At 64.6% G+C, this 25,264-nt stretch overlaps 1 protein-coding gene across 1 annotated transcript in view; it reads right to left on the bottom strand.

Moving 5' to 3' along the window:
* The window catches only part of PLEC (plectin), a 56,073-nt gene that overhangs the window by 19,878 nt on the left and 10,931 nt on the right, over nucleotides 1–25,264 (bottom strand). The window contains exons 11-30 of the mRNA XM_027908461.1: nucleotides 24,764–24,859; nucleotides 24,550–24,675; nucleotides 24,157–24,309; nucleotides 23,262–23,416; nucleotides 23,063–23,189; nucleotides 22,800–22,983; nucleotides 22,414–22,571; nucleotides 21,781–21,959; nucleotides 21,284–21,422; nucleotides 20,848–21,204; nucleotides 20,336–20,419; nucleotides 20,106–20,210; nucleotides 19,842–19,940; nucleotides 14,863–18,243; nucleotides 7,992–14,330; nucleotides 6,676–6,816; nucleotides 3,616–3,993; nucleotides 1,603–1,682; nucleotides 1,160–1,280; nucleotides 332–960 (exon numbers count right to left, since the gene is read on the bottom strand). Coding sequence (XP_027764262.1) covers nucleotides 332–960; nucleotides 1,160–1,280; nucleotides 1,603–1,682; nucleotides 3,616–3,993; nucleotides 6,676–6,816; nucleotides 7,992–14,330; nucleotides 14,863–18,243; nucleotides 19,842–19,940; nucleotides 20,106–20,210; nucleotides 20,336–20,419; nucleotides 20,848–21,204; nucleotides 21,284–21,422; nucleotides 21,781–21,959; nucleotides 22,414–22,571; nucleotides 22,800–22,983; nucleotides 23,063–23,189; nucleotides 23,262–23,416; nucleotides 24,157–24,309; nucleotides 24,550–24,675; nucleotides 24,764–24,859 — 13,031 coding nt within the window. The remainder of the gene's footprint in view (nucleotides 1–331; nucleotides 961–1,159; nucleotides 1,281–1,602; nucleotides 1,683–3,615; nucleotides 3,994–6,675; nucleotides 6,817–7,991; nucleotides 14,331–14,862; nucleotides 18,244–19,841; nucleotides 19,941–20,105; nucleotides 20,211–20,335; nucleotides 20,420–20,847; nucleotides 21,205–21,283; nucleotides 21,423–21,780; nucleotides 21,960–22,413; nucleotides 22,572–22,799; nucleotides 22,984–23,062; nucleotides 23,190–23,261; nucleotides 23,417–24,156; nucleotides 24,310–24,549; nucleotides 24,676–24,763; nucleotides 24,860–25,264) is intronic.

Raw genomic sequence — 25,264 nt, forward strand, 5'->3', positions numbered from 1 at the left:
GGCCCTCGCTGGGCCCCAGGAGCCGGGGGGCCGCTGCGGGCGCGTCGGCCGCGCTGATGGATGGCGCTGCCCGGGGTCTCCTGGGAGCGGCGGGCGGCGGGGCCGGGGGCTTTGTCTGCTGCCAGAGACGCTGCCGGGAATTAGCATCTGCCAGGGCCTCGGCGGCTCCACACCGTCCTGTGGCGGCTCCGCACCATCTTCCCCACCCAGCTCTGGAGCCTTCCACTGTTGGCACCAAGCGGGTCAGCACCCTCCATGGGGCTGAGCCCCACGGCACGCCGAGCACCTCACAGCACCCCACGGGGCCTAGGCGGGACCCGCCAGGCAGGACCTGGCCAAGGGGTGACGATCCGCCGTGCTGTCCGCCGGCAGCTCGCCCGGCACGCTCCGCAGCCCCAGGTACCGGGCTCGGGGTGGCACGGGCGCCCCGGGCAGGGGAGCCCGGCGCGGGGCACCGGGCGGGAGCGGTCGGCTGGAATCCGCAGCCTCAGATCCCGGGAGCCGGGTGGGTTTCTGCGCGGCCTCGGCTTTGTCTGCTCCGGGGCCGGGATGAATGGCCCTTTCAGTTTGTGCCGTCATGTGTGCCGAGGGAGCCCGTGTGCCGGCCAGGCCCCGAACAAAAGGAGCCGGCGAGGGGCTGCGCGCGGGGCGGCGAGGAGGGGCCGCCGGCAGCCCCCACCGCGGCTCCTCGCCCGGGCAGGGGCACAGCGGGCACGGCCGCACAGCCCGTGCGTGGCCGCGCACCCCTCGTGCACAGCCCAACACCCCTCTCGCAGCCGCACCCCCCGTGCCCGGGCAGTGGTGCCCGGAGCCGCGGCTGAGCCCGGTGCAGTTCGGTGGCCCTGCGGCCAGCGGGGCTTCGAGGCAGCGATGCTGCGGGTACTGGTAGGGCCACGGGGCCCACGGGCTCCGAGCCAGCAGCACCGCCAGGCCGGGGAGCAGGAGCCGGGGACGGATGGCCTGACACCGGCTCGTTGTGGGGACGAGCCTAGGGGGTCTCCCAGCCGGCCGTGGGGCTGTGCCGAAGGGTCTCCCAGCCGGTTATGACCGGGCACCCTCTTGCCTTCCAGGGACTAAGACCCCATCGGCCTCAGTACAGACGTAAGCTGGTCCTGCCCAGCTCCGCGCGACCCGGCTGCAGCCCAGGGCCAGACGTTACCTGCGGGGCCGTGCCGGGCTCCGGCAGAATCGTCAGCCGCTTCTCCACTGCGTCCAGCCAGTGCCGCAGGGCCAGCAGCTGCTCCTGCACCTCCAGCCTCCGTTCTGACCGCGGCCGGGCTCTGGGGAGAGAGCGGGGACACTAATACAGAGTAGGGGACATGGCTGCTGTCCCACGTGCCCACACTACGCTGAGCCCCGGCCTCACTGCGCACTCACAGAAGACCCTGCCAAGGGCGTAAAGGCCACGCCAGCGCTCACGGCTGCGCCCGTTCCCACCCTGCTCTCCCGGGCAAAGCCGAACCGCGCCCTCCCCATCCCGGCGCCGACCCAGACCCCCGGGCGAGGCAGGTTCCCCTCAGCTCCCCCGTCACGGTGTAGGCACCCAGGCACACCCACAGGCCCCGACGCGGTGTGTTCGATAGTGCCCAGTGGTGCCCGTACCTCTCTATGTCCTCCCCATCCGATGATGACCCCTGCACGCTCTCCCCGGCGAGCCTGGTGTCCCTCGCAGTGCGGTGCGTCTGCAGGGAGAGCAGAGGGACGGTGGGGATGGGACACCCAGGACTCGGCAGGGGACGAGGCTCCTCAGCCTTCCCCCCTGGAACACCACTGCGGAGGTCTTGGAGCGTCGCTGTGTTTCCCCAGGGACGGCCCGTCCTCACCAGCCGGGGCAAAGCTCCCCTACCCGAGACCTCTGACCTCTGTCCTTGCTCCAGCCGTCACCGGTACCTGCGGGTTTGGGCTCTGCTCCGCTTCCTCTGCATTCCTGCAGCGCTCCCCAATTTCCCGACCCTTTTTTACCCGGGATCGCTCCCAGATCTCACCCTGCAGCCCCTTAGGCTCCATCTGGTCCCCAGCGTCCCTACACCTGCTCTGTGCACTGCAGAGTCACGGTCCGGTGCCTGGCTGAGCCCAAACCAAGGCATGGCAACTCGAACAATGGAAAACTGATCCGCGCCAAACCGACCCACGGAAAATCCACTGCACTGACACGGAGCACTGACGCCCACACCAGCCGCTGCCGGCTCCGGTGCTGCGAGCACGGTCGCTTTCCCACAACACGTGGGAGGAGACACCGGGCAAACGCCGAGATCTAAAACCCAGCAACGGCTCGGCACGGGTACAGAGACGGGGCATGAACAAGCAGCACCTACTCCGTGCCCCTGCGGTGGGGCTGGCAGGAGGGATCGCACCGCCCCCACTCCCAAAGCTGAGGACGGCGCTGCTCCCGAGAGCACAGGGAGCCCTGCAATCAACTCGTCGTTAACGCAGGTGATTAATTAAGCCAGATCACCTGGCCGAGCACAAGGAGGGGGAGATGCGTCTGGGGATATCAGGAGGGAAACGGGGCACAGTCACCCACAGACTGGGGGGGTGCTGGATGCGGCTGTTGCAGAAGGAGCCGCGGGCAGGGTCTGGTCAGGAATCCCCGCAGGAGCAGTAGGGAATTCCTGGAATGAGGGGAAGCGGCATCAGACAGGTGTCAGGTGCCGATGCCGCAGCAGTCCCGCGTGGTCGGAGTGCCGGCAGGGCTCGGTCCCTTCGGAGGCGCTCCGGGACTGAGCATTCACGGGTGACCCTGCGGGCACGATGCCATCAGCCACGGCAGGGTCCCCCCGGCCGACACGCCCTCAGTGTGGCCACCTGCTCTCGGCATTGGCACCCTCGCCAGTGCTTCCCCCGCCAGCTGGCCAAGCCACCACCAGCATCCTGCTTCCTGGTCTCGTGTGCCCCACCGTGAGTCCTCATCCCAGGACAGGACCGCGGTGCCCTGCTACAAGAGGTTGGGCACAGGGAACCGGGGAGCTGGAGGATGCTGCCGCAGGTGGGCAGACGACAACAGCATCTGCAGCGGGAAACGCTCTTCCCAGCCCAAACTCAGTCCAAGCTGGCAGGGATGGAGCCGAGGATGAAGCCCCGGCGATCGCTGCGAGCCTGTCCCAAACACGGCGCCGGCGCGGCTGCACCGGCCGCTCCGATCCTGGGGACGTGCCAAAAGACCATGAGGAGCCCCGAACCCTAGACAGGCGCCGGGACACCGAGGTGCTGAGTGCGGCTCGTGCCTGAGAGGGTTCCGCAGCCGCCGCCTGCCCCGGCACGCTGGCGGTGGGTCCGGAGCAGCCCCCAGCCCTGGCTCGGGCATCAGACACCGCGGGCTACGCCGTTCGCCCGGGGACAAGACGGCAGGAACAAACAGATCTGGAGCTGCCCGTCAGCAGCTCCACAGTGCCGCGGAGGGAGGCAGGTCCCCGTACCGCGCTGCCCACACGGCACTGCCGCTGTCCCCACCGCGTCACCCTGGCCCTGTGCCCAGCCTGGGGGCTTCGCGGTACCCCGCAGGACGTGGTGGCTGCAGCCCTGGGGGCAGGACCGTCCCCACTCGCACCCCTGAGCCCCGCGCCACGGACGGGGGGATTCACCGGCCCTGCCAACGCCGGTGAATCTGGCACAGACCCGACGGGCCACAGAGTTGCCTTGGCCAACGCAGCCGGGCTCCGAGCCCCAGCGGCGCGGCCGGGGGCTCTCGGGGTCCCTGCCCATGAGGAGGTTCAGCGCCCCGGCGACGGAGGGGCGTGGGAGAAGCCTGTCCGGCTTTGTGGAGGAGCTGTACAGAGCGTTCCCGGCGCGGCGGGGGCCGAGCCAGCAGTGCCCGGGGCGGTGGCACAGAGAGCTGGCAGCCGAGCCGACTGCCGCGGCCACGCTTGGGACGGCGGCCACGGGTCCCACGCACCGGACCGCGGCCAGGACGGGGCGGTGCTGCCGCTCACACCGTGACGGGCGGTCGGCCGATGCCGATGTGCGCCGGGCGGGGGGCGACGGACCCCTCCAGGGCTGATCGGCACCACGGTCAGGGCCGCACTCGGTGCCTCACATGCCACGGCCCGCGGTGTTAATGCTGAGGGATGGTTTAGCTCGAGGGGAGCGAGGAGGGTGAGCTCCGAGCCGCACGGCAGCGGGACGGGATGAACTGCAGGCCATTAAAATCGGGAATGTCATGGAGTTCTCCATCGTGACAAGCTCGGCCCGGTTACACACCGGCCTGGTCACTCACAGCACGTGGTGCTGAAGGGGCTTTAAGAGTGAGGGGGGGGCGGGTCTCAGGGCACAGGACGAGCCAATGGAGAGGGTCCATGGAAAAAGGACACTGTGCTGGGTTGGGAGTTGCGTGCTCACCCCACGGCACCCGGGAGCAGACAGCCCAGATCTCGGGGCGTCCCCGTCTCCTGTGCCCGTTTGCCAGCCAAGGTGGAAGGATCCCAGCACCCCGGGCAGGGTCCCCATGCCACGGGCACAGGGCTGAGGGGGTGTGGGAAAGGGTGCGTAGGGAGTGAGATCTCCTCTGTCATGTGGATGCAGGCCCCGTGGTGGGGCCCAGGAGTGGGGGGGGTCTCCCACCAGGGACCAGAGCTGAACGCCACCAGTGTCAAGTGGTGATGTGGGCCTGGGCCGTGGGGCTTAGCCCTGGGCCAGAAGAGGGCTCTTGATGGCCTCATGAGCTTTGGGAGGGGTGACTGGCCAGGGAGGGAAGAAGGAGAGGAGGATCAGGAGGGTGTGGGGAGAAGGGAACGTCTGGGGGAGCAGGAAAGGTCCAGAGGACACAGGGAATATCTGGAGTGAAATGTGGTGTGGCCCTGAGCAGCCCATGACACTTCAGGGAATGTCATTGCTGCCCTGGGATCCCTCCTGAGCCTGCAACCCCCCCAGTCCCCCTGGCCCTGCTGTGCCCAACAGCCACATCCCACCGCCGGTAGGGACAGATGTGGTTAATTGCAGACGGACAATGCAATTAACGTCCTCCCAGCCATCGCCATCTGTCCTGGACAGCCCGGCCTCCCCGCTCAGGGCTGCTGCCAGGGTGGACATGCTCAGCTGCTCCTGGCACAGTGAGACCTCACCAGCCCCTGGACATCACAGTGGTCCTGCAAGGGCCTGGACAGCTCCAGCACTCCCAGCGTGGTGCCCAGGGCTCCTGGCACTGCCACAGGATGAGCTTCGCGCTCAGGGAGCCCCAGCCTGGGCAGAGGGTGACACCTGGCTCACCAGGCTGGACAGAGGGTGACGCCTGGCCCACCTTGAGCCACCCACACCTGCGCTGGCAGCTGCACTAACACTTCCCAGTTTGCTGGGGTTGTCCCTCCCAAGTGCTGCTGCCCTGTCAGCCACCAGCACACCCTGATCCCCTCCAGCCCCTCATCCTCACAGCAAACTGCTGCCATCTGCCCACAACAGCTCACTGCCTGAAAAGGGAGGGCACAGCCGGCGCTGGGCAGAGGCCATGGGACCAGTGGGCACAGCCCTCGACTAGCAGTGGTAACGGCACCCACGGGCACCAGGAAGAGTGCTGTGGGGGGCAGTGTCCCTGCTGTGCCCAGAGCCCCACTGACGGAGCCAGGAGGGGTCTGTCCCCATGGGAGAGAAGCAGCCTCAGAAGCCCTTACAGCCCTCACAGTCCCAGCAGTGCTCACTCCTCAAAACGAGGGATCTGCTGGCCAGGGGCTGCATCCACACTCACCTCCTGGCAGTGCCAGCTGTGCCACCAGCCCGGGACAGCCCTGGGGACACCCCTGCGGCCCGGTAGCACTGTGGGGACACCGAGGCCCAGCCCATGGGTGAAGCACCTGTGCCAGGAGCCGGTCAGACCCACTGCTCCCCAGCACGTTCCACCATGACCCACAGCAGCACCAGCAGCCCATGGCACAAAGCCACAGAAGGCAGTGGACGCCCCCAGCCCACAGCCACGGTGGCAAGGCTGGAGGGGCAAAGAGACCACGCAGAGCTGCCAGCTGGTTTCAGAGGATTCTCCTTTACTGCCCTCGCAGGGGAGCCCTGGGTCCACACTGCTCCTTTTACAGACACTTCGCGGTATGTACAGGTCAGGATTTTAGTGTTTTGCCCCCAAAACACTTGTTTGGGTAATCGATGGGCCCCCAATGCCCTGATGGGTGATGGTCGGGGCACGGGGGGCCCCAGGGAGCGGGGAGCACCCCGGAGCCGCGTGCAGCAGCGCTTCATGCAAAGCCAAACGGGATAATGAGAGCAATAACGACACCGGAGGCGGAGGGTAACATGACTGGATTTACAGGGGGCAGATGAGAGCAGGGGGAAAGAAGGAGATGCCATGGAGATCCGCGGTGAGCCCAGCACCGCGCCGGGAGGCTGTCCCTGGGGAGGAGGGGATGCGCGGGGCGAGGAGGGATTGGGTGACCCCGTGGGTGCCTCTTGGGCCGCTGGCTGCCCGGGCATTGCAGCCCCAGTCTCTGCCCGGGGACTCTGGCAAGTGCAGAGGGCGAGGGAGCACATCCCCGTGTCCTCAGGCGCGGTCCAACAGGCCCCGGGGCAGGGGACGGGCTCTGTGGCAGCGATGAGGGGAGGTGAGATGGACATCCAGCCACACTACAACAAAGCGAACAGAAAAGGTGGGATGAGACAGGGAGAACGATCCATGAGATGACCCGGCCAGCAGTGCCGCGCGCCCGCTGCAGGACCGGGACGGAGCGGGGAGCTCGGCATTACCTGTGCCGGTGAGCGCGGCCGAGCAGCTGCAGCCACCCGGGCTCCCCTCGAGCCCATCCACGACCTGCTGATGTCGGAGACCCAGCTCAGGAGCTCACCCAGCGGCACCGGGACATCTTTGGTGGGACTGGAAAAAGACGTCTGCCAGAGAGAGAGCGCGTTACTGCAGGCGCAGGGAGAGCTGGGGACAGGGGGTTGGAATTACCGTGAAGAAGGAAGAGGAGGCTGCTTTTACAGGATTTCGCCATTTTCTAACAAGAGCACGTTCCGGGCTGCTGCAGCATCCCACGGCCCACCCCATGCTCCGGGGGTCCTGGGGCCCCAGCACCTCTCACGAGGGTCAGGAAAGTCCCTGTGGCCAGGGGGGCTCTGGGCACAGGAGCCACATGGAACCGGGCTGGGGCGTGGGTTCTGGTGGACACCTGCCAACGGGGCACGGAGCCACCATCAGTGTGAGGAAATCAACCTCGAGTGGAAGCACTTCCCAGATACACGGAGAGACAGACAGACAGACTGGCCGGCCACGGCGGGAGAGTCCCGGAGGGCGGGTGAGCGGGCGGGCTGGCGGAGGCAGGCGCGCAGCGAAGCCCCTCGGCGGGCGAAGCGGCGGAGCGGAGGCAGGTCCCCCCGCGTGGCGCAGAAGCACCGGGTAGCACCAGCGCGGCACTTACGGTCAGGGCACCGGCTCCGCGGTGCAGTGGCGGGACGTGCCGGGAGGCCAAGGCAGGGAGATGGGGCAGCTGGGGGGCTGGGTGCAGAGCCCCTCCTCGCCACGCTGAGGGTGGGTGGAAGGGGTCCAGGCAGCAGCTCCAGGGCCGGCGTGGTGCGTCTGGCTGTCTGGTGCCGGGGAGCCCGCGATGTCCTCCTCCGGCATGCCAGCTGCAGTGTGGTGCACCACGAAGCCAGGGTCATCTCCTCCTTTGGGGTGCGGGGGTTTGAAGCCGGCAGGATAGTTAAAAAAGAGTGCTAAGTGGTTAGATCCAAACAGGGAACTGTTTTCCTGGTGTCCGGCTTGACCGCACCGTGCGTGAGCGGCAGCGGAGTCTGCGCAGCCGGGGCCTGGAACGGCATTCAGCTCCCAGGGCACAAGACAGGGAGAGTGGTAGTGTGTGTTTTGTCTTATCTCTTAATATACAAACACTGTCAGCACATTCGCATATATTAATTTATTAGTCTTGTCTTTTTGGTTAAACTCGAGGCACTGCTTTGGGAGAAGAGTGGAGGTTCAAAATTAAAAAAAAATACTAGTGATTAGCCAGCAGCGTTGCCACATGCGGAGCGGGTGAGGCAGAGCCTCAGGGGGCTGGCGGGTCTCAGGCCACGTGGAGTGGAGGCCCGCACACCCCGGGGTGCTCCCCGCTCGCCTCCCGCCCACAGCTCCCAGATGCAGCCAGGGTGAGGGCAAGGGCTAGAGCAGCTGCCTCCACAGCGCCCTGGGGACCCCCGGCATATCTGCGCCCAAAGCTTGAGGAGGAGTAGGATGAGGAAGAGAAGGTCATAGAGAAGCCGGAGCTGGTGGCATCGAAGCTGCCGCGCCGGGAGCCCGAGCGGGAGCCGGTGCGGGAGCCTGAGCGGGATCCAGAAGTGGAGCCGGCACTGCTGACGTTGTAGGGGCTGTAGTAGCCCTTGCTGGACTGGGAGGAGGCCTCCAGCAGCCGCAGGCCGGTCCCATCCTCGATCATGCTCCGGTCCATGGCGTCCTTGTAGGAGATCTTGAGCTTGGTCTTAGGGCAGGTGAGGTACTTGGAGTAGGTGTTGACATCCCGCAGCTTCTGGGCGGTGCGTGCATCAATGGTGCCCTTCTGCAGCGCCTCGTCCAGGGAGACACGGCCCGCAGTGTCGGGCTCGATCAGGCCCCCTGTCAGGTACTGCACCTCCAGGAACCGCTGCCCAGCCTCGTAGTACAGCCAGCCCTTCTTCAGCGCCTGCGCCGCCGACATCTTCGTCTTGGTCCGCGGGTCCTCGAAGCCGTAGAAGGCCTTCTGCGCCAGGTTGATGCGGTCCACCATGATCTTGTCAACCAGGCCCTTGCTGACTGCGTCAGCGACGGAGCACTTGTCGCCAGTGCTGGGGTCGATGATGCCCCCAGTGCAGGCCTGGGCCTCCAGCAGCCGCTGCCCCGTGATGTTGTCCACCAGGTTGCGGCGCATCGCCTCTGTGATGGACACCTTCTCGAGAGTGTCTGTGTCCAGGATGCCTGCCACCGGCCCGGTCTCCTCAGTTGGGTCGGTCCACATGGAGATCTGGGTCCGTGCCAGGGCTGGGCTGACAGTAGTGTAGGAGGAGGAGGATCCCACTGAGGATGACCGCGACCGGAAGCCACCCATGTTGCCGGAGAGCATGTCAGCAAACTCGGTGATGGAGAGGGTGCCTGAGCGGTACTGGTCCAGGGCCGACTGGTCAATCAGGCCCTTGCTGATGGCATCGTCGATGTCATACTGGCGCCCTGAGCGCCTGTCAATGATCATCGACTTCACCACACCATCGGAGGAGGAGGTGGTGATTTCCTCCCATTCGCACTCCTGCTCTGACAGCTCCAGGTAGGTCTGGTGGTCAATGAGGCCCTTGCGATAGGCTTCGTAGACAGACATCTCCTTGCCCGTCTCCGGGTCGACGATCACCACCCGACGCTTGCGGACAGAGGACTTGGAAGAAGTCTTCCTCTCCCGCTTCTTCTCCTTCAGGGGCAGGAGGCAGAGGCCAGTCTCTGGGTCAGTGATGCACCGCTCCATGAGCTGCAGGTAGGTGAGGTTCTCCTCTGTGTTGGGGTCGAAGAAGCCCTTGGTGTCATCGCTGGGGTCCAGCAGGATCTCATTCATCTCCTCGTCGAAGAGGCCCCTCTTGTAGGCCACCTCCACGGGCAGACGGTGGCTCTCCTCGGGGTCAATGATGCCTCCCGTGGCGATCTGCGCCTCCAACAAGCGGATCCCGTGGTCCTTCAGGATCAGACCCTTCTTCATGGCCTGGAAGAGGGAGATAAGCTTTCCGGTGTAAGGGTCCCGGTAGCCGGTGACGGCCCTCTCGGCAGAGAGCAGCTTGTCCTTGAACTCAGGACCCACGATGCCCATCCGCACAGCTTCCTCCACTGTCAGCTTGAGGCCCTTGATGGGGTCGATCACATAGCCCGTGGCTGCCTGCGCCTCCAGGAGCTCAAAGGCAGTGCCGGGCCGGATGATCCCCTTCTTCATGGCCTGGTAGACGGACAGACGCTCCTTCGTAGAGTCCACAAAGACACCAGCGATGCAGCTGGTGCCCTCCAGGAACTTCTTGAGGTTCTTGGAGACCTCCTCAACGGAGGTGAGGCCCTCTTGGAGGCGCTGGGCTGTGGCTTCATCCATCACCTGCGAACGGACCAGCTCCTCCACAGTGATCTGCTTCCGCAGCCCCCGGAAGGTGAGTTTCCGCGTGTCGCAGAGCGGGAGCAGGAGGAGCCTGGAGTTCTCATCCTTCCGGCAGCGCTTCAGCAGCTGCGTGTAGCTGAGCTTCTCATCCGTGGAGGGGTCCACGTAGCTGCGCACCTCGCTGGGCTCCGAGAGCATGTCGTACGTCTCCTTGTTGATGAAGCCCCGCTGGTAGGCCACCTCCAGGGGCAGGTGGAAGCCCAGGTGTGGGTCGATGACACCGCCAGTCGCGATCTGGGCGTCCAAGAGCTTGAGGGCCTCTTCGCTGGGAATGAGATCCTTCTTCATGGCCTGGAAGAGGGAGATCTTCTGTTCGCTGTAGGGATCTCTGTAGCCGGTCACAGCTCTCTCTGCAGACAGGAGCCGGTCGTGGATCTCAGGCCCCACCACGCCCTTCCTGACTGCCTCATCGACCGTCAGCATCTCGTTCTTTATGGGGTCGATCATGAAGCCGGTGGCTGCCTGGGCCTCCAGGAGAGAGCGGGCCACTTCAGAGTTGATCAGCCCTTTCTTCAGTGCCTGGTAGATGCTGAGTGTCTGCTTGGAGGAGGGGATGTAGATGCCAGCCACACAGCCTGACCCATAGAGGTATTTCCAGACAGTCTCCACCTCCAGGAGCTCCCGGAAGGTTTTGGAGCCCTGCTTCAGCAGGTTGTAAATGTCCTGAGAGATAATTTTGGCCTCGTAGAGGTCCTCAGCCGTGATGCGGCGCCGGACGTAGTCATAGGACATGAGGTTCTGCTGCCGGATGATCTCAGTCTTCTCAATGATCTCGATGATGATGATGATCATGCGCTCCTTGGACACGCGGCCTGACTGGAACTCCTCCATGAGCTGCTTCCGCTGCTCCTCGGGCAGCAGGTCCGAGTGCATGATCTCCCACAGCGACATGGAGGAGCCCGCCCGGCTGCCCACAGGGATGTCCACCTGCGTCTCCTCAAACACCTTCCGTGTCTCTGCCTCTGTGTAAACCTGGGTGGTCTCCACCACTTTCGGCTTCTCGGGCTCCCGCAGAGGCAGCAGGTACAGGCCCGTCTCGGGATCCTCGATGCACCTCTCCTTCAGCTGCATGTAGGTGAGGTTCTCCTGAGTGTTGGGGTCAAAGAAGCCCTTGGTGTCATCAGTGGGGTCGGAGAGCGTCCGGTTCATCTCCTCATCGAAGTAGCCGCGCTGGTAGGCCACCTCCACGGGCAGGCGGTGGCTGTGCACGGGGTCGATGATGCCGCCGGTGGCGATCTGGGCCTCCAGCAGGCGGATGCCGTGATCCCTGACAATGAGCCCTTTCTTCATGGCCTGGAAGAGGGAGATGGTGTCGCCCGAGTAGGGGTCCTTGTAGCCGGTGACGGCCTTCTCAGCTGATAGCAGCTTCTCGTGCAGCTCAGGCCCGACAACACCAGCCTTCACCGCCTCGTTAACATACAGTTTACGGTTCTTCACGGGATCAATCAAGAACCCAGTGGCTGCCTGGGCCTCCAGGAGGACCGCAGCGGTGCTGGGCATCAGCAGGTTCCTCTTCATGGCCTCGTAGATGTTCAGCTTCTCCTTGGTGGCCTCCACGTAGACGCCGGCAATGCAGTCGCCACCATGCAGGAACCTCCTCACTGCATCTGTCTCAGAGAGGTCCTTCACCGTCTTCTTGCCTTCCTTCAGCTGCTCATACTGGGCCTTGCTGATGATGCGGGACTCCAGCAGCTCGCTGGCCGGCACTGGCGCCCGCAGACCACTGAACGTCAGCTTCTCCTGCTTTTTGGTCTCCACGTCCTCAATGATGGTGATCACGATCTTGATGATCTTCTCGATGGTCACTTTGCCGGTTTTGTACTGCCGGAGGAGCTCCCGCCTGTGCTCCTCTGTGAAGTACTCAGAGTGGATCAGATCCCAGATGGTCATCGTCCGGCCCTTCATGCTGCCCACCGGCACCTCTATGGTGGTCTTGTCGAAGCACTCCTTGGCCTGGCTGTCTGTGTAGACCTCCTCCTGCTGCGACTGGATGGCCTTGTCAGAGAGGGGCAGCAGGCACAGGCCAGTCTGCTTATCACGGTGGCAGCTCTTCTGCAGCTGGGCGTAGGTGAGGTGTTCCTGGGTGTTGGGGCAGTAGAAAGCCTTGGCGTCATCTCGGAGCTCAGTCAGAGCCTCGTTTATCTCCGGGTCGAAGTAGCCGCGCTTGTAGGCGACCTCGAGTGGGAGCCGGTGGCTGTTGACAGGGTCGATGATGCCGCCGGTGGTGAGCTGGACGTCCAGCAGCCGGAGCCCAGTGTCACTGGGGATGAGACCCTTCTTGAGCGCTTGGTAGAGGGAAACCGTCTGGCCTGTGTAGGGATCCTTGTAGCCGGTCACCGCCTTCTCCGCCGACAGCAGCTTCTCGTGGAACTCTGGTCCCACCACCTCAGCCTTCACCGCCTCGTCCACAGAGAAGAGCTTGTTCCTCACGGGGTCAATGATGTAGCCAGTGGCAGCTTGTGCCTCCAGCAGGGAGAGGGCAACCTCTGGCTTCAGCAGGTTTCTCTTCAGGGCCTCATAGAAGGTGAGCTTCTGGCCCGTCGACTCCACCAGGACACCGGCAATGGCATCTGTGCCCTTCAGGTACTGCTGCACAGACTCCATCTCTGCCACATCTTTCACGGATTTCTTGCCCTGGTGCAGTTGGTTGTAGAGGTCCTTGTTGATGATTTTGCTTTCCAGCAGCTCAGCAGCGGGCACGGGTGCCCGCAGGCCCTCAAAGCACATCTGGCTCTTTTTCTCGCTTTCCTCCACAACCGTGATGATGATCTTGATGATCTTCTCCACTGTGATCTTGCCAGTCCTGTACTGCTGGATCAGGTCTCGCCTTTGGTCCTCAGTGAAGTATTCAGAGTTGATGAGCTCCCAGATGGTCATTGTCTTCCCTTGGAACTTGCCAAATGGCGCCGTCACCGTGGCCTTCTTGAAGACGTCCTTGGCTTCCTTGTCAGTGTAGACCAGCTCCCTCACTTTGGCTGCCTGGTCAGTGAGTGGCAGGAGGCACAGCCCTGTGTCTGGGTCAGTCACACACCGCTCCATGAGCTGCAGGTAGGTGAGGTTCTCCTGAGTGTTGGGATCAAAGAAGCCCTTGGTGTCATCAGTGGGGTCGGACAGGACCTGGTTCATCTCCTCATCGAAGTAGCCGCGTTTGTAGGCCGCTTCCACGGGCAGGCGGTGGCTGTGCACGGGGTCGATGATGCCGCCGGTGGCGATCTGGGCCTCGAGCAGGCGGATGCCGTGATCCCTGACGATGAGATCCTTCGTCATGGCCTGGAAGAGGGAGATCTTGTCCCCTGTGTACGGATCCTTGTAGCCGGTGACAGCCCGCTCAGCCGACAGCATCTTGTTGTGCAGCTCCGGCCCGATCACACCCTCTCGCACCGCCTCGTTCACCGAGAGCCTCACGTTCCGCACGGGATCAATGATGAAGCCGGAGGCAGCCTGAGCCTCCAGAAGCACCAGCGCTGTGCCTGGGCTGAGCAGCTTCTTCTTCATGGCTTCGTAGATGCTCATCTTCTGGTTAGTGGGTTTGATCAGCAAACCAGCGATGCTGCTCTTCCCCTGCAGGTACTTCTTGATGTCCTCCCTCTGCGAGAGCTCGCCCACACTCACAGCTCCCTTCGACAACTTGTCCAAGTTCTCTCTGCTCAGAATGCCGGCATCAGCCAGCTTCTCTGCTGACACCTTCTGCCGAATGCCGTCGAAGGCAAACTCTGGCTCCCCGTTCTGAGCTAAGCCGTCCATCGTGTCCCGGCTGTTGGGCACAGCCTTCATGTCCAGTAGCTGTGTCGTCGTAACCGCAGCCTCCCCGGGCAGGTCGTCCGTCTGGATCATGATCTCCCGTCTCTGGGCCAGGGCTGCCTTGTACTCCTCCTGCATCTGCTCAAGCCTCTCCCTCAGCTTCTTGTTCTCCTCTTCCAGAAGTTTCTCCTGCTGCTGCCTCTGCCTCTCAAGCTGCTGCAGCTCCTCCTGCTTGTGCCGGACATTTTCCTCAGCTTCTTTTTGATGCTTCTTGGCTTCATCCAACATGGCTTTCAACTGCTGCTTCTCCTGCTCCATCTCCTGCTGCTGCCTCTCCTGCTCTGCCTTCAGGTTCTGGGCTTTGTTCACCTCGTCCTTAAAGAGCTTCTCCAGCTTCAATTTCTCCTCCTCAATGAACTTCTCCTTCTGCAGCAGGGCATCCTTCTCCGTCAGGAAGCTCTGCTGGAGGAGCTGTGTCTCCTGACGGAGCTGAGCCTGCTGGGCCACCTGCATCTGGGGTGGGAGAGAGGACAGTGTGGTCAGACACCCAGGAGGGCAGTGGGGAGGACTGAGGGGGGGGGGATGGGGCGTGGGGAGCAGGGGTGGCACCAGGGAACACAGAGTCACCCACACACTCCGCTATATTGGGTAAGAGTTAAAGAGCAGAGCCGGGGTTAGGGAGCCACACACACAGCACGGGGCAGGACAAACAGGGGGAGGACACAAGGGATCCTCCAGCACCGAGGATGGGAACTGGGCACAGAACACGGCAGGACATACCACGGGGCCGAAGAGCCGGCCCAAGTGGTGGGGATCCCCCGTCCACAGCAGGAGATAGGCTGGGGGTCCCGCTCCAACACTGCCTGTGGGGTTTGCTTCAGTGCTCCCAACTGAAGGGGGCATCCTTGACCCTCATAGGGGGTCCTGCCCCACCATCCCCGGTGATGGTCCCTGGGGACCTGGCCAGGGATGGTGTGGGGTGGCTGGGGAGAGGGACAGCCTCCCTGTGTACCACCACTGCTAAGGGGGTCCCACAGCCCAGTACCTCCTCTGCCTTCTGCTGTAGTAGTGCTGCCTCCTGCTTCAGCTTCTCCTTCTCCTTCTCCAGGTCAGCAATGGCTTTCCGCAGCTTCTCCGCATCCTCATCGCTCTGGTGCCTCTGGATCTCCAGGGTCTGCACCAGCGTCATCTTCTCCTGCGTGGCCAGCTCGGTCTCATGCAGCCTCTCACTGATCTCCTCTGCCTGCTTCTTGAACCGCTTGGCTTCCTCCTCAGCCTTGGCCTGGGCCATGCTCATCTCCGCCACCTGCACTTTGAGGCGTTCAGCCTCGGCTGTGATGTCCAACTGCCGCCGACGCTCGGCCTCCAGTGTCTTCTGGAAGCCTTCGGTCTCCTCAGCCAGGCGCTGCTGCATCTGCTCCTTGTCCTCCTGCAGCCGCTTGGCGTGTTCCTGTGCCAGGTCTTTCTGTTTCTGCAGCACCTCAGCCTCGGCCCGCAGCCGTGTGGCCTCCTGCACCGCCTGCATCTTCTCCTTCAGCATCTTCTCCGCCAGTGCCCGCTGCTGTGCCAGGTCATCCTCAGCCAGCTGCCGCAAGCGGGCGGCCTCCTGCGCCTCCACACTCAGCCGGGCCACCTCCTCTGCCACCTGCTTCATCTTCTCAGCCTCCTCCGCCAGGAACTTCTGCGTGTTGTCCTTGTCCTTGAGGATCAGCACCTTGTTCTCCTCCTCAATCCGGCTCTTCAGCTTGGCCAGCTCCTCCATTTGCACCCGGACCTTAAAGAGCTCCTCCTCCACCTGGGCCTTCTGCCGGACGGCATCCGTCACCTCCTCCTTCAGCCGCTGCAGCTCCTCGTCCAGGATGCCCTTCTGATGGTCCGTCTCATCCAGCTGCAGTTTCACCTTGGCCAGCTCCTGCTCCACCTGCGCCTTCTGCCGCAGCGTCTGCTCAGCAAACTTCTTGTGCTTCTCCATCTCGGCGTCGGCCAGCTGCTTCTGCCGCAGGGCCGCCTGCTCCGCCTGCGCCCGCTTCGCTGCCTCCAGCTCAGCCTCCTTCCGCAGCTTCTCCGCGTCCGCCTGTGCCTGCGCCTTGGCCTGTGCCTCCTCCTCTGCCCGCTGCTTCAGCCGCTCGGCTTCCTCCACGCGCTGCCGGGACAGGCTGGCGTCCTGCTCAGCCTTGCCACGGGCAAACTCGGCCTCCTCGGCAGCCCGCCGGGCCCGTTCGGCCTCCTCACGCAGCCGGTCCAGGAGGCTCTGCTCCTGCTGCCGCGTCTGCAGCAGCTCCTGCTCCTTCTGCTGCACGGCGGCCAGGTGAGCCTTCTCCTCCGCCGCGATCCGCTTCTGCGCCGCCTCCCGCGCCAGCTGGATCTGCCGCTCCGACTCCTTCTCGGCCAGCTCCTTCTGCCGCCGCGCCTCTTCCACCATGGCCCGCAACCGCTCCACCTCCTCCAAGGCCAAACGCCGCTGCCGCCCAGCCTCCTCCTCAGCCGCCAGGATGGCCTGAACCTTCTCCTCGGCCTCGCGCCGCCGGCCTTCCTCCTCCAGTGCCAGCGCCCGCTGCCTCTCAGCCTCCCGCTCCGCCTGCTCCCGGCTGCGCTGCACCTCCTCCGCCTCCCCGCGGATGCGGTTCAGCTCCCGCTCCAGCTCGCTCTTTCCAGCTGACGCCCTTTCGAAGCTGGCCTTGAGCGCGCGGATCTCCTCCTCCACCTGCCGCCGCTGCCGCAGCGTGTCCTCCACCAGCCCCTTCTGCCGCTCCAGCTCGCTCTCGGAGGAGCGCTTCAGCAAGGCGATCTTCTCCTCGATGTCCTGCTTGTGCTGAGCCGCCTGCTCCTCCAGCAGCTTGCGCTGGTAGGCCTCGTCCTCCGCCAGCCGCCGCAGGCGCTCGTTCTCCGCCTCCTTCTCCTTCAGCGCGATCTCTGCCTCCGCCTTCAGCCGTGAAGCCTCATTGATGGCCGCCAGCTTCTCCTTCAGGATGCGCTCGGCCTCGGCCCGCTGCCGGCCGGCCTCTTCCTCTGCCAGCTGTCGCTGCCGCTTGGCTTCCTCAGAGAGGGCACGCAGGCGGGCGGCCTCCTCAGCCAGCTCCCGCAACTTGCTGGCCTCCGCCTCCAGCCGCTGCTTTGTCTTCTCACTGCTGGAGCGCGACTCCTCCTCTGTCTTGGCTTTGCTCTCCAGCAGGACCTCCATCTCAGCCCGCAGCTTGGCCAGCTCCTCCTCCAGCTCCTTCCTCCTCTGGATGGCCTCGTTCACCTCGCTCTTCAGCCGTGAGAGCTCTTCCTCCAGGAGCAGGCGCTGCTGTTCCCCGTTCTCCATCTCTGCCTTCAGTCGGATCAGCTCCTGCTCCGCCGCCAGCTTCTGCTGGGCCGTGCCCTCCGCCAGCTCCCGCTGCTTCTCCAGTTCCTCCTCCGCCAGCTCCTTCTGCCGCAGGGCCGCCTCCTCCGCCTTGGCGCGCTTGCGGGCCTCGCGCTCCGCGTCCTCCTTCTGCTTCTCGGCCTCTTCCTGCGCCAGCGACTTCTTGTGGGCCACCTCCTCGGCCTGCAGCCGCAGGCGCAGCGCCTCGTTGGCCTTCTGCCGCCAATGCTCCAGCTCCTTCTCGGCCTCCTCCCGCGAGCGCTCAGCCTCCAGCTGCTGCCTCTTCAGCCGCTCGGCCTCCTCCTGCAGTTGGGCCACCGCATCGTGCTCCTGCTGCAGCGACAGCTCCAGCTGCGCCGTCTTCTCGGCAAAGGAGAGCCGCTTGCTCTGCAGCTCGGCCTCGGCGCTGCGCTGGGCCACCTCCTGGGCCACCTGGATCTGCCGCTCCTTCTCGGCCTCCGCCTGCCGCATGCGCCTCTCGGCCTCCTCCGCCTGCAGCCGCAGCTGCTCCAGGTCCGCCACCGCCTTCTGCTTCTCCCGCGCCGCCTCACGCTCGGCCTGCACCTTGCGCTTCAGCTCCTCCTCTGCCTCCCGCTTCTTCTGACTCTCCTCCTTCACCTGGCGGCGCAGGCGCTCGGCCTCCTCCTGCGCCTGTCGCTTCTGCCGCTCAGCCTCCTCGGCGCGTGCCCGCAGCTCCTGCAGCTCCGTCTCAGCACTCTCCCGCTGTTTCTCGGTGCTCTCCAGCTGCAGGCGGATGAGGCGGATCTCCTCCTCGACCTTCTTGCGGTTGTACTCGGCCTCCTCGATCAGCTTCACCTTAGACTTGATCTGGTGGTCTGAGTTTTGCCGCAGCTGCATCAGCTCCTGCTGGATGTTCTGCTTCTGCTGCTCGGCATCCACGGCCACCACCTCCCGCCGGGTGACCTCCTCCTGCATGCGGAGCTGCAGCTCCTGTGCCTCCGCCTCCGCCTGCGCCTTGGCTTTGGCGTGGGCCTCGGCCAGCTGCCGCTGCTTCTCCAGCTGCGCCTCCACCTCCGCCAGCCGCTTCCTCTCCTCCTCCTTCAGCTTCTCGGCGGCTTTCTGGAGGGGAAAGAGGGTACAGGGGACAGAGAGGGGAGAGAGAGACAAATCACAAGGGATGCGATCGCGCCGCGGCATTGGCGCCGGCCAAGCCACGCACCACTGAGCCAGTGGAGGGCTGGAGCATGTACGTGGAAGGGCTTTGGCCCCTGGGCCGCCCCACGAGACGGCGGCAGCTTCCAGAAGACATGTGGCATGACAGGGGACACACAACAGCGCAGGCAGACAGGCGACAGGAGCCAGACAGCAGCATGGGAAGCGGGCGGCCACGTACCAGAGAGAAGGGACAGAGGGCAAGCGGAGCCCAAGCGATGGAGACAGATGCAAGCAGCGTGCACGCCACCACCATGGCTCCCCGTGCCAGGGGGCCGGCACAGACAGCGCCCACCGTGGGCAAAGAAGAAGAGACGGCCCGAGCACCAAGAGCAGGACAGAGGGCAGCCGTGCAAGGGCGATGCCAACAGAGGTTTTCCCTGCTGGGAAAGCCTCGACGATAGAGAGAGAGAGCAATCCAACCGGTTCGGACCCCTCCCGGCCTCTTCCAGGTGCGAGCACAGTGCTCACACCACATGCACCACGACGGAGGCAGCCGCACGCTCCGCAGGGCCTGGGCACACGCAGCTCACATGCAAGGGAGCCAGAGCCCTGAGCCAGACCCCCGATCCCAGGAGCAGCACAGAGGCTGAGGAGGGACAGAGGAGGACAGGGTGAGCTATGAGGAAGGCAGAGGGTGCCGCAGGGAGGGGGCATGCGCAGAGTGAGTACCTGGTGCAGGGCTGCCAGAGTCATCCTGGTTTTTTACCCTCCATTAGATCCCCACCAACACAAACATCCCCAAAGAAAAAGCACCGGCAAAGCGGCTCCGAGGGCAGAAACCAAGAATTAGAGAGGTTACCCCGCGCCAGACCCCGCGGGCCGGCGCCCAGCACAGCGGCATGCGCAGGCGGGTGCTGACTGCACTACGTGTATCTGGGAAGTGCCTCCTACCACCAGTCACACCAGAGCCCCCGGTGCCCAGAGCCAGCTCGGCTCTAAGACCCTGCAGAGCCAGTGGCCTCACTCCCGGGAGCCTGGCAGGGAGCAGTTAGAGGCTGTGGGCCAGTGTTAGTGATGGGGCCAGAGTCACAGCCATGGGCCAGTGCCAGTGATGGGGCTGGGGTCGGAGCCATGGCTGTGGGCCAGTGTTAGTGATGGGGCCAGAGTCACAGCCATGGGCCAGTGTCAGTGATGGGGCTGGGGTCGGAGCCATGGCTGTGGGCCAGTGTTAGTGATGGGGCCAGAGTTACAGCCATAGGCCAGCATTACTGATAGGTCCAGGGCTGGAGTCATGGCCATGGGCTAGTGTTAGTGATCAGGGCTGGGGCCGGAGTCACAGCCCCGGGCTGATGATGGTAATGAGTCCAGAACCGGAGTCACAGCCATGGGGCAGCGTTAGTTATGGGGCCAGAGCCAGAGTCATGGCCGGGGGCCAGTGTCAGTGATGGGGCCAGGGCCAGAGTCACAGCCATAGGCTGGTGTTAGTGGTGGGGCCGGAGCCCCCGTGAACCGCGCTCCCTGCAGTTACACAGCCGGCCATGCCTCCCCACGCCGCTCCCTACCTCCTCCTCCTCCAGCCGCCGCAGCGTCTCGGTGATGAACTTGATGTACTGGGTGGTGAGTGTGGTCAGCTCGCTGTATTGCGTCCGCAGGTCCACATACTGCAGAGACAGAGGGTCAGAGGAAGGGAGGGGAGCACACCCATGGTCCCCACACCCTCGGCAATGGTGGGTCCAGATGGAGGTGAGTCTGCACAGCAGCTCCCCAGGCCCACCCCTCCATGATCATGGGGCACCCCAGGCCCACAGCAGTGGGATCGCCCTCACCTCCTGGATGATGCTGTCAGACGCCGACTGCACTTTGGGCTTCTTGGCTGGCGATGCCATCGGCTCCACCTGCGCCTTGAAGCTCACTAGCTGCAGCTCATAGTCCTGCCAGGGAGAGGGTGCCCTGGTGAGACCCCCAGCCCTGGCACTGTCCCCCCTAGTCCCCCAAGGAATACTGTGCTGCCCGTCCAGCCTCCCCCCAGCCCCGGCTCCCTGGGCAGCAGGCGCACCTTGATGGCATCGATGTACTGCTTGGCATAACGCTGGCACTCCTCCACCTTCTCCTTGTGCTGCTCACATTCCTCCAGCAGTTTCTGGGGAGATGTGTGAGGGTGAGCCCAGGCACCCCACGGCCACCTGAGAGCACCCCCAGCACATCCCAGCCACGCCACAGGTGGGAATGGCCAGGAGCACCCCTCACCCTCCTGGGGATGGCTGAGAGCACCCCCTGCCCTGACACAGAGCCAGGGACAGACAAGAGCATCCCTCATCCCACCACGGCCACCCAAAAGCCTTCCCCGTCCCACTGCAGCAGGGACAGCTGACAGCACCCCTGGCCCCATCGGGGCCGGGTTTGGCCAGGTGCACTCCTTGCCCTGTCAGGCACAGCCAGACACACACCCTGCACCACCAGGGATGGCCGGGTGCACCCCTCATCCCGCTGGGCATGACCTGCAGCACTCCTTGTCCCACACCAACCAGGGATGGCCAGGCACACCCCTCGTCCCGCCTCTGCCCCTACCTTCTCCTGCAGGAGCTGCTCGCGCACGGCCTGGCTGTCGGTGATGGGCACGGCCTGGATGGCCTCCTGGCGCTGCCGGGCGTCGCAGATCCACTGGCGCAGGGCGTCGCAGCTCTGCCGGTAGTAGCGCAGCTGGCGGCCCAGCTGGTCCAGCTCACGCTGGCGCAGGTCGGCCTGGCCCAGCACGGCCTGCCAGCGCTCCAGCAGCTGCTGCACCCGCTCCCGGTACCGCTCCAGGTCCACATCCCTCTCGCTGTGGCCGCGGACCATCCGCTCGTTGACATCCTTGGCCTTGCCAAGGTCGGTCTCCAGGGTGCTGAAGAAGGGCTGGTGCCCCTCGGCCTGCGCTCGCAGCCGCTGTAGCAGATGGGCAGGGGTCAGTGCCGGCCCCAGCTCCCCGAGCTCCCCCTGGGCACTCCCTGGAACCCCCCAGTACCTTCAGCTCAGCCTTGCTGGCCTCCAGCTCAGCCAGGTCAGCTGGCACCGCCTGCACGTCCTTCAGCTGCTCCTCGTACTTGCGGAGCAGCTCCTCAGCCCCCTGCGTGCTCCGGATCACCAGCCCGATGGTCTTCAGCCTGTGGCAGTGGGAGGGATCAGCCAGGGGCAGGACAGGAGTGGGATGGCAGTGGGACAGGAGTAGGATGGGCTCAGCCGAGAGCGGGACAGCTCAGCTAAGGTGAAAGCACAGAGACACGAGGGAAGGAAAAGGGAAATAAAAGGGAGAAAGAAGAAGGGAAGGGCAGAGGGCAAGGCAAGGCAAGGAAAGAAGATGGAAACAGGGAACAGAAACAAAGAAGGAAACAAAGAGGAAACAGGGAAGGGAAGGACATGCCGGCTTCCCCCAAGTCCACTGAGCCCCACCAGCTGCCCAAGCCCATTCCCAGCCCAGGGTTCCAAGAAGCTGCACAGTGCCAGGGCTGGGATCACACTCACTTCTCCAGGTAGATGCTGGAGAGGCTGTACACCTGCTCCATCTTCCGCAGGGTGATCTCCAGCTCGGAGCGCAGGACAGGGGCTGAGCCCGCCTGTTCTGGCTGCGCCAGCACCTGCTCCGTCTTCTCACTGACCTTGGCCAGGTTCTTCTGGATGCCCTCCAGCTCCAGGTGGGTTTGCTGTAGGGAGAGAGTCCCTCAGTTCCTGCTGGCTGTGGGTCAGGGCGAACCCCCACGAAATGCTCCCCTGGTCCCCCTGGACCCGAGGAGGAGCCGAGCAGGGGGAGAGCCTGCAGCCCACCAGAGCAAGTGGGCAGGGGAGGTTTACATGGGATACTGGGAACAATTCCTTCTGAAAAAGGGCTGTACAGCCCTGGCACAGGCTGCCCAGGGCAGGGGTAGAGTCCCCATCCCTAGGGGGATTCAACAGCTGTGTGGATGCGGCACGTGGGGGCACGGCTTAGCGGTCAACCTGGCAGTGCTGGGAGTGCAGTTGGACTCGAAGGGCTCAGAGGCTTTTCCAAACTAAACCATTCCGAGATTCCATGTCAGCCCCCAGCCCCGTCCTGGAGCCGAGGCCCGGATCCACGCACGTTGCACGCGCGTCACGCGCCTGCACACACGTGTCACACACCTGCTGCTCGGCCTGGCGCTGGGCACACTCGCGCAGTGGGTCGGTGTCCAGGGGCAGGCGCAGACGGTGCACGGTGCGGCTCTCGCAGCTCTCCAGCTGCAGCCGGATGTCCTTCAGCTGCGAGATGTAGCTCTTGCACAGAGACTCATCCTGCTCTCCTGGGGGGACACGGGGAATGGCTCAACACCGTGGGGCACCACAGGGATGCCCTGGGGAACTGAGGTGGGGAGGGGGCACGTGGGGACCGCTCAGCACCCCGGGGATGGCTCAGTGCCCCAGTGACACCCCAGAGAACCGTGGCAGGGAAGGGGGACAGGGAGACAGCTCAGCACCTGGGGACACCCTGGGGACACTGCAGGGACCCACAGCAGGGAGGGGACACCCACCTTTCTCCTGGCTACGCAGCAGCAGCTCGTATTTGTGGGTGCAGGCGTTGTAGTCACGCTCCACTTGCAGCCGGTCATCAGGCTGGAAGCTCTGGGAGTCTTGGCTGTCCCGCAGGAACTCCTGGTAGTGGCTCTCCAGGCTGCGCAGGACCTGCCGCACCTCCTCTGCCGGCAGCGTGCGGAACTGAGGGGGGCACGGCCATGTCAGCCCCCGCCAGAACCCCTGGGACCCCCGTGCCACCCTGGGACCCCTGGGGACTCACCGTGATGTGTGTCCAGGACTGGATCTGCTGGATGTCCCGGGTCAGGTACTGCCAGGCGCGGAGGCTGCGCAGGTCCTGGTACAGCTGCTGCCACAGCCCCAGCAGCTGCTGGTGGGTGGTCTCCAGCCTGCGGGGACACAGAGTTAGTGGGGAGGGTCACAGGGCTGCCCGGGGAGGGGCGTGGGGTCACCGTCCCCACCTGTGCACGGCATCCAGAGCCTCCTTGTTGGGCGGTGGCAGGAGGAAGCAGACGGAGGGCACGACGGCCTCGCTGCCGCCGGCGCTCAGCACCCGCCACTGCTGCGGCTGCGCGTGGTTCAGCAGGGCACACGTGTCGTTCTTGTGCACTGTCACCTGCACGGCAGAGGGGGAGAGTGGGGTACCCTGCATCCCCCCGTGTCCCCCCCGTGTGCCCCTCTGTCCCCGCTACATTCCTCTGTGTCCCCCCCATGGAGCTGGAATGGTGTCAGACTGGGGTGAGGGACCCCTGTGTCCCCCACCATGTCCCCCCACGGGGCTGGGGCAGAGTTAGAGCAGGGTGGGGCTCTTCCATGTGCATTTCTACGTCCCCTGACATTCCCCTATGTCTTCCCATATTCCTCCATGTCACCCCCATGGGGTGGGGGGGCCTCCAGTGTCCCCCTCCGATGTCCACCCCTGTGTCCCCCCATGGGGCTGGGGCAGCACCAGATAGGGGAATCCCGATGGCCCCTCATATTTCCCTCATATTACTGCAGGCCCCTCATATTTCCCTTCCATAGCACCAGGGTGGTCTCAGGCTGGGGTGGGTGGCACCCAGTGCCCACCCTACAGCACTCAACGGGCCTGGGACGGCATCAGAAGGGGGTGGGGGGCCCCCTTTTTCCCACCCTGTGTCCCTTCATGGGACCAGGGCAGCATGAAAGCAGGGTGGGGGGCCCCCAGTATCTCCCTATGCCCCCCAGAGTGGTGTCAGGCCAGTGTGTGGATCATCCCATGTTCCCCCATGTCCCCCCATGGACCCCACATCAGACTGGGGTGCCGGGCCCACCATATGCCCCCACACATCTTCCCACCTCCCACCTGCACCAACCCAGCCCCTGTAACCCCCCCACCTCCATCTGTTTGTAGTCGCAGACAGCCTGGATGGGGGGGCGGCCCTGCAGGGGGGTCCCAGGGCTCCGCGGCTTCAGCTGCACGATGGTCCTGGCACGGCGGGCGAGAGCCCCTAGCTGGGTCCCCAACTCTGCCAGCTGCTCCTTTTGCTCCTGTGGGAACGCGTTTGGGGCACCTCAGGATTTTGGAAATCCCACGGTTTGTAAGGGCATCAAAAATTTAGGGGGGATACCAGGTGTTTCAGGGGAGTTCAGGAATATTGGGGGGGGGTTGCCCTGGGGACCTTGTGAGGGTCGTCTTGGGGGGGATCCCCACCCAGGGTCTGGGGGGTCACTGTGGGGGTACCCCCGGGGGTCTGGGAGTCCCCTTGGGGGTGCCAGGCGAGCCCTCACCGCGAGGTCCTGCAGCAGGTCCTCGAGGCGCGTGGCCGTGGTGCCGCGGTCGCAGCTGAACTTGCGCCGCATCGTCTCCTCCGTCTTGCGCAGCAGCTCCTCGGTCTCTCGCACCTCGCTGAAGAACTGGGTGGGGGGGGGGGAGAGGCAGGGGTCAGCACTGGGGTCACCCCCTCCCTCCGACCCCCCCAACCCTCCCCTGGCCCCCCTGTACCTGGAAGTAGTTGGTGTTCTCCTTCAGGTGGGTCTCGATGCAGCAGCAGAGCTGGAGCATCCAGCTCCACTGGGTCTGCAGAGCTGCCAGGAATGCCTGGAGGGGGCGGAGGAGCAGGGTAGAGACACATCAGGGCTGGCACTGAGGGCACCTGCACCACTACAGGCCCCTACATCTGCACCCTCATCTGTACCTGCACCCACACCCACACCAGTGCCACCCAGTACCCAAGCCTCCCTGATCCCCCTCCCTGAACCACCAGGACCTCCAAGCCCCCCAGATTCTCCCAGCCCTCCCAGGTCCCTCAAGCTCACCAAGACTCCCAGGCCCCCTCCATATTCCCCCCACCCTCCAGATCCAGCTCCCCCAGCCTCCTCTGTTCCCCACCCACTTCCCTGTACCCCTCTAGCCCCATGCCCACCTCCTGCGCCTGCATACCAGGGTGTTCCTTGTGCAGTAGCTGACCCCCCAAAGCCTCCACCACAATGCCCCCCCATTATC

Source organism: Empidonax traillii, unplaced genomic scaffold (genome assembly GCF_003031625.1).
Source record: "Empidonax traillii isolate 1590-97213 ecotype Southwest subspecies unplaced genomic scaffold, ASM303162v1 scaffold1716:size85440, whole genome shotgun sequence".
Taxonomy (NCBI): Eukaryota; Metazoa; Chordata; class Aves; order Passeriformes; family Tyrannidae; genus Empidonax; species Empidonax traillii.